Source organism: Oppia nitens, unplaced genomic scaffold (assembly GCF_028296485.1).
Source record: "Oppia nitens isolate AA-2021 unplaced genomic scaffold, nextdenovo-longstitch-racon4-pilon3 scaffold5_pilon_pilon_pilon, whole genome shotgun sequence".
Taxonomy (NCBI): Eukaryota; Metazoa; Arthropoda; class Arachnida; order Sarcoptiformes; family Oppiidae; genus Oppia; species Oppia nitens.
The window spans coordinates 1147110-1160972 of record NW_026533243.1 but is presented as its reverse complement, the minus strand read 5'-3'; the positions used below and the strand labels follow the sequence as shown (position 1 = coordinate 1160972).

Here is a 13863-nt window from a genome sequence, read left to right as displayed (position 1 = left end):
AATGGCATCAAAATAAATAATCTTTTTTTAGTTTTTACAATATATAGTATATCAACTTATATATAAAATATGACAGTAAGTACTGCTGCACTTTACATCATATTTAATATTATAAGTTATATTATTATTATTATTATTATTATTATTATTATTATTATTATTATTATTATTATTATTATTATTATTATTATTATTATTATTATTATTATTATTACCGTACTTTATATAACTTTATAATAAAATATTTATAACTGGATCTAATAAAATATTCAAATATTTACTCATATCTTATTATTATAATATTAAATAACATATAAATAGACAGAATATATTATATATAGATATACAATGTATATTATACACCCTCACACACACATATCGTTTTTTGTTTATTCATTAATAAGGATATAAAAATTTATTTATAACCTATGGATATAAAGCTTATTAAAATTGATAATATAAATTTTATGATAAAATATATAAAACAAATTTAGTTTATATATAATTCAATATACAGTAATACACACACACACACACACACAAATTTTATTTAAGTAATTAATTTTAATTTTGCCAGCATTTATATTTTTGTATACAATATTTCATGAGTAAAATTAAAATTATTGATAGACTAAAAAAATTAATTGAAAATTTGAAATGAAAAATATAGTGTCATAGAAAAACAAAACAAGTGGTAATTAATACTAAAATAATAGACTAATATGTGGGCGATATTTATCATAAAATAATTAAATTGAGTAACCCTTAAATAAATTATATATAAATATATGGTTACCAATAACACTAATTAATAAAATTGTTGTGTAATATATTTTATTTGAAGTTAAATAATAGGTTTTTATACCGTATCAGATTACACAGTTTTACAGATTTTATATTATTATATTATAATCATTATTATTATGGCTTTAAAATTATTTAACTAGAAATCGTTAACATTTTTGAATAATAATCATTTTAGAGTTTTTTATATTATATGTTTGACTAAATTTAATTAATTAAATTTCAATACATTACTAATATAATAGACAGTTTGCTATGAATTTTATTTAGTAGTGATTATCACAACACTATTACTATCAATGTATAAACAAAATGCAATTATCATATTAATAGATATCATTTATATGATTCAATTACTATCGATAGCTAACTACTAAAAACATTTATAGGCATTTATAGTACAATAATTGCATATATTAATATAATTATATCTTATTTACATACATAGTGTATATTTTTGTTTTCTACCAATAATTGCTATAATGTGTTGAAATTTAGTGAATAAATAGTGTTTTTCTGTGAAATTACTAAACATTTATTTTGAGAGAAACACAAAAAATTTATTACTTGTTTTTCTTCATTTGATAAGAGCTTAAATGTTTTGTAGCGATAATACAATGCATACAAAATCATTATTATATTATTGATATACATGTATAATAAATAAATAAATAAAAATGTTTTTGTATACAAAATACATACACACATACACATAGTGATAGATATTATAATCTAAAATAATTAATTAAATAAAAATAACAACACAACTCATTAATTTGAGTAATAAAGCAATTTTTATTTGTATATATTTTTGTTCAGTCAAAAAACCGAAGTAAATAAATAATACATTTAAATTTTATTTAGTTTTTTTAAACATTTTTTCTACTATTATTTTTTTTATATAATAATAATAATTACAGTATTATTATTATTATTATTAGTATTATTATTGTTATTAATATAAACACATATAATTAATGACAAATTAATCTATTGATTATTTTCCAGAGATTGAGAGTATTGTATATAACATAAAATAAATAATATTTTTTTACATTGTATTTTGTTTTATATTATATATACATACACTCTCTCTAACAATAATGTTGTGTAATGTATTGTTGTTATATGTAATGTTATATGTATAATGTATATAATGATTTTTATTTTTTATTTTTTTGATTTATTATTTTATTGGAAAATTTTACTACTAAAATAATTAATAATATGGTGTTTATGTCTCTATACAGATGTTTTTTCAATTTAAATATTAATTAAATCAGATAATAATTAATTGGTTTATCTTCTTTTTTTTGTTTTGTCTAAAAACTAAAATCCAATTGATTTATTTAATAAGATTTATATATATATATACTGTATATCTATATATCATATATCGATGTATATAAGTTACTGTATATGAATAAAGTATGAGAGTATAGGGGAGATAAAAATGGTAACGAAGTTAAAAGATATACAGATGAGACTTCAAAAGTTTGTTTTTGAAATTTATTATAAATGAAACTTTCAATCGATGTCCAAACACTTTGTTTTTTACATTACATATATATATATAGATATATATATTTTTAACATATATTTCTTATCGATGTCCCAATTGACGGCATATATATCAATATATATATATATATAAAACCAACACAAATATCACTTGAGAGTGCGGGGTCATTGAAATTAACTCCATGAGCTCCCGGGAATGATAATGGGCTTATTATGATACGGCACAGCTGTTTCTTTTAGGCATTCTCTTATCTTTGACAGTCGGACTAATGGGACACTCGGGCAATGAGCTCCGTCGTGGTTTGCCATTGGCAATGGCCGGTCCGACATCGTAAGGCACTCTCGCCTGAATCATCAGCTCCTGAAATATTTTAACGACATTCTGGTTCTCTTTGGCCGAACATTCCACATAACCGTTCTCCCAGTCCAGACATATGACACTTTCAGCCACTTCCTAGAAATTTTTCAAATGAGAGAGAGAGTAAACAATTGATTAATTATGTTATCATTTTTTTGGTGGGTTTTTTTGGTGGTTAACAATAAAAACAATAATAATAATAATTGTTATCATATCAAATGTCATATAGAAAGTCTGGGATTTTTTGTGTGTGTATTTTGTATATTTTGTTATGTTTTATTAGATCCCATTTATTATTATTAAGATATGATTGAATATGATATTGAAATGTCTAGAAATAAGTGAAATGAGATATCATATATTCAATAGATAGATATRTAAAAAAAATCAAATTATATATATATATATAAACACATTTTTTCTATTATATAAGTTTAATATAATATTATATTAAATTATATAATTTATATACTGGTAATAAAAATTATAAGTAAAAAATGTTGATTATTAAAATAAATATTTTAATAATAAATCAATAATTTTTTAATGTGTTTATTTAGGTGAGATAATCAATTAAGCAAAATATTATTGATTAGCTATTATTAATATGCAAATCAAATAACAATTTTTAATACATTTATATTTAGTAATCGACTTCAAAATTGCTTGAAGACATTCACTATGTATTACAGAGATATATATCTATAAATAAATTATTTTCATTTTTATTAATGCCCCGGGTCACTTGTGTTAGTTCATTAAAAACACTCAAACTATAAATATATTTATTAAGAAAAAAATCAATACATATGTATACTGTATGTATATTATAATTTAATAATTTCAGATAAAATATTGATAAATTTTGTCAAATATTTTAGTTGTTGTAGATATGTTTGCTTAGTTTGATATATCTGTTTTAAAAAAAATAATTAAATAAAACTAATTTTTTTATTGTCTATTGAGTAGCAATTTAATTGAAAAGTTGAGTGGTTATTCAATAATATATATTTCAACTGTATTTGACATTGTATTCAACATTGTATTGATATTTAATATTATATTATTATGACAATTTTTAATTAAAATCTATCCAATATGCTATATTTTATACCTACAGTAATATCAGTAATATATCCTACTATAAATTTAGTACAATAATAGTACAGTAATATTGAAGCAAAATAATATCAACCAAATAATAATTAAAAGTTTTCCACACATAATATAATATCGTTAGAAATTTATTCATCAAAAATAATTCAATGATAATTTAATTACTGGAATATTTATAATTCTATGGTTCGTTGAACAATATATACATATATGTATATATATATATATATATATATATATATATATATATATATATATATATATATATATATATATACTGTATATGAAAGTTGTATTACTTTATAAATACAGTTTATATAATACAGTAACTCATATACTCTAATAATCTATTGAACGTTGAACTAGTAGTTATCTGTCCTAACTGTCCACTACTAGTMACTTAAAAGAGCTTATTATTTTTAAAAAAATAAACAAAAAAATATCATTATATAGACAGTATGCCTATTTATTAACTATGAAATTTCGTATTTTTAAAAAAAATATTAAATATATATACAAACAAAATAAAGCCTTATATAAAAAAGTCATTGTTTGATAATTTGAAATGCATTGACATTTTTGGCATTCAATTCAGTTTTCAACTTAAATAACAACAAAAAACTAAGTTTTTAATTCAATTCAATGTCGTGAACATTGAATATAAAAATTATTTGTATAAAAAAATAAACTAAAATAAAATATTTAAAAAAATATGTGGAAAAACTTCTAAACAAACGAGTGAATCATTTCAAGTGATGAATACAATAGAGACTGAGAGTAAAAAATCAAATGAAATATTACTATTGATTAGAAATAGAAAAAGTGAATTAAATAAAAATAAAATAATAATAATAAGAAAGTTTGGGAAACAATTGTTAAAGAAATTGTTAACAATTGTTTAGAACAAGAGATTACATACAATATACTGTATATAATATTTAAGTCAATGGAGTATACAATAAAAATCAATTATTATTAAGAAATAGTTTGAAAATACTAGCAATCAATAAGTATATAATATATATATATATAAGTTGAAGGACAGTGAGATTAAAAATGGATAAAAGTAGTGAAATAATAATACCTTTCTTATGACTCTTTTATCGTCGAAATCACATTTATTGCCGACAACACAGATGGGTATCATTGGTTGGTTATCATTGTTGTCCGTCGACTTCAACTCGAGAATCAGTTCCCGAAGACGTCTAACTTCTTCAAACGTTTCGTAGTCGTCGAGTGAGAAGACAAGTATGAATGCGTCGCCCGATTTGATGGCCAACTGTCTCATCGCTGGGAACTCATACGAACCGCTGGTGTCCAATATGTCTAACGTTAGTGAACCTAATAATAATCAATTGAAAAAAATAAGGGATTAGTAGGTTATTAATATTATTTAAATAATATAATTAATTGAAAAACATAGACAAATAGAGAAAAAAGTCAAATTTATATATATATAAGTTATTTACATTAAAAGTTTGTTATACAGTATTATTATTACTTTTTATCGCTTAAAGTTAATACTGACGTCAAATTTTATTGTTGTTATTACTAAATAGTAAATATTTAAATAGTAAAGTACTGTATATTTAAATTAATTTGTATTTCACGAAAAATGTCTGAAAGGTTTGCAATATAAAAAAAACTATTTATCATTGAACTGAAAAAATTAAAACAATTAAAATAAAAAGTCTCTTAATTTATTTCATTAATGTATTTACCTCTGTATAGAAAAATTCAAAATAAAATTAATAGTTTTATACAGTTTTGTTTCTCTCTATAAGTTAATTAATTAATGATATTTCAATTTACAGTATATATATAAATAGATTCTTTTTATAAATTTAAGTCTAACTTCAAAATCAAGTTTATGTTTATTTAGTATAATATATTATAACTACTTATATGGCTTTTTATAGATTAGATTAAATTAAATAAATATTTTAATTTAAAAAAAATTGATGACATACCTGTGCCGCGCACCTGATATTCGGCTCTATATAACTGTTCGACAGTTGCCGAGTGAAGTACTGGGAAGGCGTCGTAAAGGAATTGTTCGACAATTGCCGTTTTGCCGACTTTGGCCGCACCCAACACCACTACCCGACAGTGTAGGTTTACCCGCTGATGGCCGTCCAGACTGGACACCAAAGTGCCCAATCGGGGCATTTGCGATATATGCTGTTGTGGCATATCTAACGATTTCCAATTATGCTATAATATTATAATATTCAAATTGAAAAAATTTATTAATTTTTTTTATTATTATCAAATCAACAAATTAATTATATTGTATATTAATATTTCTATAAAAAAGCGTAAATAATATAATAATTTACTGTATTTGGTAATAATAATAATAATAAATAAAAAAAATAATGGCTTATTTTTATTGAAAACAACGAAACTAAAAATAATATAATAAAGTTTTAGGAAATACATTAATGTTTATCTATTTTTTTTAGTTCAAAACATATTTACAATACATTAATCCCATATGTTTTATTTTGTTAATGTAAACGTTTATTATTTACTAAAAATATGCTAATTATATCAATTTTATAATAAAAAATATTGTTTTTTTTATCTGACAATGCTGTCAGTAAAACTAAATATTATTTTATACTATATATAAAATTACATAATTAAATCATTAAATAAAAATAAATATTTTTGAAAGTGTTTTTTTAGATTTTGTATTATATTTAGTATAATAGATAATAGTATCTGTATATTAAAATAATATTTTATAATAACAAGTTAATATATTTACATAATCTAGTATTTGTATAACTTATAAATAAAAATAAACTAAATTTAATTTAATAATTTTTTATTGAATATTTTATTTTAAAAAAATAACAAATGTAAGACTAGAATATCGATAAACAGAAAAATACTGAAATGACAAAAAATAACAAAAAATGACAAAAAATGACAAAAAATGTTTAAAAATATTTTTTGTTTACTTTTTCATCCAATAAATGTCTAAATTTAAAATCGATAATACAGTTTATTTGGTGACACTGAAAGTCATACAACAAATTGAAAACAATTTGACACACATTTTTTTGTTGATTGTAATGGAAAATAAAAAAAATAAATAAAAAACATAAATCCCACACCTAATAATAATAATAATAATAATACACAGAAATTTAGTTTTTCTTCAATTTTCTTGTTTATTGTAGTTTTGAAATAAAATAACCTCAAAAAAAATAAATCCAATATATTTGGCTTTACTTAATGATAAAGTTTTCTGTGCGCTATTGATATCTATTGATTGTTTTTTTCCTATGATTTATAATACAACCATTATTTACATCACTCGAAAAAATATATTCAATATATTAAATAAGTTATAAAATGAATTATTGGATAAAATTGGTTTTTTTTAAATATCTCAATTGTTAGTCATTAGAAGATACTATCTATAAATCTTATATTAAAATTATTCAAACATTATTAATATCCACAACAACAACAAAATGAAATAATGTTTACCATTAGTTTCACATAAACGACTTTAATGGTTATCTCTTTCTCTCATTGAATGTAAAGTCTTTACAGTATATATGTATAAATGTATGTATGTGTGTGTGTGTGTGTGTGTGTGTGTGTWTGTGTGTGTGTKTGTGTTATGGCAATACAAACTTAATAAAAAACTATATTATTCAAGTAAACATTTTCTTTAAAAAAATATATTTTACTTATGTTATACTATAAAAATTATAGAAAACAATTTGTTGTTATATAAAAAATACGATATTTTGTAACTGTTTTTAACTTTACAAATATATATATTGCTGACTTTGATACATAATCTCTAAAAAACACAATGACATTGGTGTATCTAATGTTAACAATTTTAAAGTAATACTCAATACTATATATAATAGTTGCTGTTTTTGATTGTTACCAAAATTGGGTCACTTTTTTCAATTACTGGACAACAGCTTACAAAACAGATTTTTTATTATACAAAATACTTTATATTCAATATATATATACAAGATATATAACAATAGTCTAACAATTGTATATATTGTAGTATAGTATATAATATATAATATAATACAGTATATAATATATAGTATAGTACTTTATATACATAATATAAACAATTTATATTGTATATTAGCTAATTTTAGATCCATTAATATAAGTATGAAATCATAAAACCATTTATTAGAACAATAGTTTATATTAATATATAAATTCCAATTAATTATATATAAATATAAAACTATACTAATTCTAAGAATATTCTGTACGCAATTTTGTGAGATTTAGGGCAACATTTATTTTACAGAAAAAACAYATATATATATATATATATATTGTAATAATTAAACTTCTAGTTTATTACTATATTTGAGAAAAAGTTAATTTAGTTTTTTGACGCCAAAATTATAAGTTGAAATAATTATAATTAGAAAGTTTTTTTTGTTTGGCAACAAAAATAACAGTTTATATGTCATTATGAGTTATTGTTACCATTAAATATTAAATTGAGATCTCAAGTGTTTTAATTATTGTATGAAAAATTTATTATTACATAAAAAAATAATAAATATTAAAACCACTTGAAGTTAACTGTAACAATTATTATGAAAAAACATATGTAATTATTTGTCTAATATGTCTAATTATTTATTTATTATATTTATAAAAAAAATTACAAATTATAACTGTTATAAATATTTATAGTTATTTGGATAACCTATGTCCTTAATTAGCTAGTTTTAATAGTAAATGTTGTACAATATGTTTATTATTTATTATTTTCCAGAAATTTGTTTTTAATTATTATTTTCTAAATAATTACATATTATAATAAATAATTTTAACGTTTAATATATAATCATTTGATTTATTAAATATAAATTTTCAAAAATACTATATAATATACAATATATTAATTGATATGTCATGTTTTTAATTATTTATTTATTTTATTAAATATATTATGTCATTAATATTAAATGTAATTATAACCAATATTTATATACTTGTTTTCTTTATTATTATATTTGCAAAACAAAGTAAATAAATAAATAATTTTATTTATATGATTGCTGAATATGTAAATTAATAACATAAAAAACAATTACACATGTAATTGATATTAATGTATATTAATAACTATTTTATTCAGCATTTCTTTTTATTAGACCTATAAATTCTAATATATTTTTTAATTTAATTAGTATTACTATATTATACTAAAGTCATAAAAATAATTTATGCTAAACACTTGTTTTAAAACTGTTAAAAAATAATATATATAGTATTAATATATATATTCTAATATTATCTAATTTGATTTGATTGATGAGTCTTTTTATAAAACATTATTATAATAATAAATATAAAACTATATTTACTTAAATTATTTTATCATTTCAACACAACTAATAATAAAAAGCGTTGTGAAATAAAAAAAATAGTAAATTGAGGGTCAACTTAGAGAGCAATATCTATATATTATAGTATAGTATATCTCAATATAGAGTATATAATATATAATGTTTGCTTAAATAATGTCTTATATTACACATTAAAATAAACAGTAAAAACTTGTTAAATAAATGTTTGCACACGAATGTCATAAAAATTAGTGTTTCCAAATCTAGTTGGAACCGGTAGGACTAAAACTGTAATGTCCATTTCATACATTTATATACCTGAGCTGATTTATATCACATAGTAACAGTAAAAATATATACTAGTATATGACCAAATAAATTTATATATATATATAAATAAATGCAATATACAGTATCTAATTTATTTGCTCAATTTTAACCAATTATATATTCATAACACAGTTATACTATGTTAATGTATAGTGTATTCTTTATAACTATATATACATATAATATATATATTTCTATATATATTAAATATTTCATTACATCCTGAGCTACAAATTGCTTTACCAGAGTTGTATCCCTGAGCAACAACTGCTCACTGCATTTTAGGCATAGTTATGCTATTTGTTAACAGTTATAATAATAATAATAATTTATAAGATTTTAGCATTCATTGCATTACAATTAATTCAATGTATAGATACTGTATTATCTAGGCTTTGACATTGAAATTCTTTATTTTTACAGAATATTCTCCAAGTAATGGACATATTTTTTTGTCTAATTTTATTTAATATTAATAAATAATCAGTTTTATGAAAAATTCTCTTAAAATAAAATAAAAGTCCAATTATTATCAATAATAGACTTTTATTTTATTTTTTTATTAACAACGCGCGAGTAGGAGTTATATAATTATAATAACTTATAGCATCATTGATGTGTATGTAATTAGATAATAATTGTTTTAAAATAATTATATAACAGTTTTTTTGCTCATCAAATATTTGTTAATTTATTTTTATATATAAATTTTATATAATTTATATAAAGATAACTAATTTATCTCATTATTATAGAGTTTGCGAGGGTTGACAATAGTAGTTAAATATGTGTGGGAAATAGTTATGTAATTACAGAAAACATTAAAGAAATAATAACTCATGATTTTAGTCACACTTTTTGTGTGAAATTATATTATGATTTAKAAAATATATATAACTATATATAATACATATATATAATATAAAAATTTATATTATAATGAGATAAGTTAACAGTAATAAATTATTAAATAAAAAAAGTATAAAATGTCAATTTTGACAATAAGTTTAATTTAAGATTATAATAAATTATTGACCTATCAGATATAATGAAATAAAAATAATTTATAATTTGAAACTATAAAATATATTTTAATAAAATTTTTATTTAAATAATAATATAATAATATATCTAGTCAGTATTTAGTTCAATAATTTATAAAGTTATAACTAAAAAAACAATAAAATTTAGATAATACATTAAATATATTGTATTAAAATTTAAAAATATTTTAATCTAATCATTATTTTTTTAGTTTAAATATATATATATAGATTAAATACAAAAAATTTAATAATATCTATAAATATTAAAGCATTTTATTTAATATAAATATTTTATTTAATATTTTATTTAAGTATATTGTAATAACAATAATAAATATATTAAAATTTAATAACATTTTTAGCTACAAATGATCTATTAAATTTTATTATTATATAATATAAAATATTATTTCATTTAAAAAATCTTCTAAATTTTTGCGTTTTTATTCAAACTATTATATATAATACTACATAAATATTAACTAAAAAACGTTACTTTTTATTAATTAAAAAAAATATTTTATTAAAACTTTTAAAACAAAAAAACTTGTAGAAAATATCTAAAATCTAAGTTTAAAAAATTAAATAAACTTAAAAAAGCTACAAAATATATATTAAAAATAAAATAGATTTATTTGCACAAAAAATCAAAAACTTTCAGTTAATCAATTCAAACATCTATTATTATTATTATGCAAATTATTTAATATTAAAAGACAAATACATACATAAAAAATTTTGTTAAATTAAAAGCTACGCTAAACTATAAGCAAATAAAAAACTTAGTTAATTAATTTGCACGAATAACAATGTTAACAATTACATGAATGTAATTTTAATAAAACTAATTAATGCAAATGCATATACAGTACTATAGTATAACAAAATAAATATGCATAAAACATACCCAATGTAGTAATGTTTGAATGTTTGATGAGATAGCAATTATGATGAGTTAATTTTTGCAGTGTTTGAATTTGGTTTTTGGCTACCAGTGCCCGCTCTTCAATTGTTATATACTGTATACTGAACTTGAACTTGAATGCAGTATATTATATATATAGTCGTATACACACTCATAGAGAAAGTGAGAGATAGAGTTAAAGTGAATATTCTTGAATTTTTCTATGAAATGTATGGAATGACTGTTTAAGCGAGGAATGGCATTGATAACTACTGAGCGCACAGTTATATACCAGTCCTCTATGCCTATCAACATAACAGAGTCACTCTCAGTACTGATAGTATATTGGATGCTGCGCTTACTGGTTACTGATAGTTATAAACTACATTAYACACACACACACACACACACACACACACACACACACACACACACACACACACACACACACACACACACACACACACATTACTATTGATTTGAATTATTTTTTTCTAATAATTAAATAGCAATAATATTCAAATGCAATAATTAATTAGAATAGTTTAATATAATATTCAAATTAGTAGTAACAGTGCATTGAATTAATTGCATAGATTTTTATTATTATTGCATATTAATGACATATTGCATATCATATATACAATCTGTACACTGTATATAAAATGATATTGTATAAACTTAGATGTATATCTAATATTGTTTTTTTCTTTTCTATGTAATGCAAGTTTTTTTTATAAGGGCTCACCACCAGTGGATAATACTGTCTTTATGAGTATAGTTAAAGACAGTTAAAGGTAAGAGAGTCAAACACCTGTGCGATCTGATAGGTAATTCTGATAAGTAAAGTAAAATCGTCTCCAGTCGTCTGCAATACATTGATAGTCAAAAACTGTATTTATTAGGAAATCAATAGTAATAGTAGTAATAGTGTTATATTGGATAAGTTGTTTAAGCTAACGGCAATCATTGAATAGGTAGCTGACGGCTATATGTGTTGTCTATTATATATATATAAGACTAACACATACACACAACGAGAGATTAATTTTATTTGATAAAACAAAACAAAACAAAAATACAATAAAATTCATGAATATAATTTGTGAACTGTTATTATTTATTTTTTTTGAGTATTATTTTTAGGATTATATAATTTATATACAGTATAGTTAGGAGATATGTTTGTCTTAATATGTGTACAGTATATGATCTACAGAGTGATTATTATGACACTGTATTTGTATTTATCGACATTAATAAGTAAATATACTGATATAACAATAAGTATTAATACTTAATAGGGTTTATTTTAGTTTATTTGTACACAACGTAAAGATATTATTATATAAATGAAAGTAAAAAATCAATTATTATTATTATTGTTACTATTTTATTATTATATAATATATGATATAAGATATTGAATAATAAATTCAATAGCAATTTTTATAGTGAAATATAATAATTATACAATATTTAGTGCAAAATTATACAATATTTAATAACCAGTTATTTTTTTAATTAAATTGCAATTTACAAATTATTTATGACATTTATATTATTATTATTATTATTATTAAATTAATGAACGCATATTTATATTGTAGTTAAATATTTTTGTCATATAATTAGTGATTTTTATTATTGTGTTTACTATTTGTGCTTAAAAAAAGTCACAATCAATTATTTAATATATTATATATAACTATCAAATAGTAAACAACACAATTTAAAATGTCGAAAATTGTTAAACTAATTAATTGATTTTATTATATATGACAATAAATTGTATAAAACTTTATATTGTCTAATACTTTGAGACAGATTAATAACAATTATATACAAAATATATTTTTATTGAAAGATAAACATAATGTTTATATATAYAGAAAATAAACAACAACAAAAATATATAAATAATAGTATATTTTTTATAATAATCAGAGAAATGCACAATTGTTATCATTATTTTTTAGTAAAATTAATGAAATTATAAATTATATTTAATATTATTTTTAAATATTGTATATAATTTATAGAAAACATTAATTTTTGTTAATCGTTAAATTGTAAACAATATTATGTGTTATATCTATCAAATCTAAATTTCGTAAATATATATATATATATATATATATATATAGACACATAATAATTAAGTTTAATGAAACCAATTTTTGTATGTTTGTCATAATATGTAGTATTTTTGTTGTTGTTATTATTATTAACTGCAATAGTTTGCCTAAAAATTTAGGTTAAATCAAGTTTTTTTAACAATGATAGACACATACAAACACAAACACATTTATCAATAAATTAAACTAATTATTTAGATCAATAAAAAAACTCTTTAACTACTAAAATTGAATTTGATAATTGAATAAAATAATTAATATAACATTTAACAGTTTT

The 13863-nt window shown here is 19.8% G+C and overlaps 1 protein-coding gene across 1 annotated transcript; it reads right to left on the bottom strand.

Annotated features, from left to right (window-relative positions):
• Positions 1-2437: 2437 nt before the first annotated feature.
• On the bottom strand, positions 2438-11700 carry LOC128961363 (ras-related protein Rap-1b-like). Its single transcript, XM_054307594.1, has 4 exons — positions 11452-11700; positions 5770-6013; positions 4884-5140; positions 2438-2779 (listed from the first exon to the last, which is right to left on the bottom strand). Exons 2-4 carry the CDS (start codon positions 5990-5992, stop codon positions 2537-2539), a joined length of 723 nt encoding a protein of 240 aa, XP_054163569.1. The 5' UTR covers positions 5993-6013; positions 11452-11700; the 3' UTR covers positions 2438-2536.
• Positions 11701-13863: the final 2163 nt, after the last annotated feature.

Bases quoted from the DNA above. Each gene is read 5' to 3' on its own strand.
- LOC128961363 (XM_054307594.1), bottom strand. From the start codon at position 5,992: ATGCCACAACAGCATATATCGCAAATGCCCCGATTGGGCACTTTGGTG. The intron at 5,141-5,769 runs GTATGTCATCAA...GATTATTATTAG, and splicing joins ATATCAGGTGCGCGGCACAG to GTTCACTAACGTTAGACATA. The intron at 2,780-4,883 runs GTATTATTATTT...AAAAATTTCTAG, and splicing joins ATAAAAGAGTCATAAGAAAG to GAAGTGGCTGAAAGTGTCAT.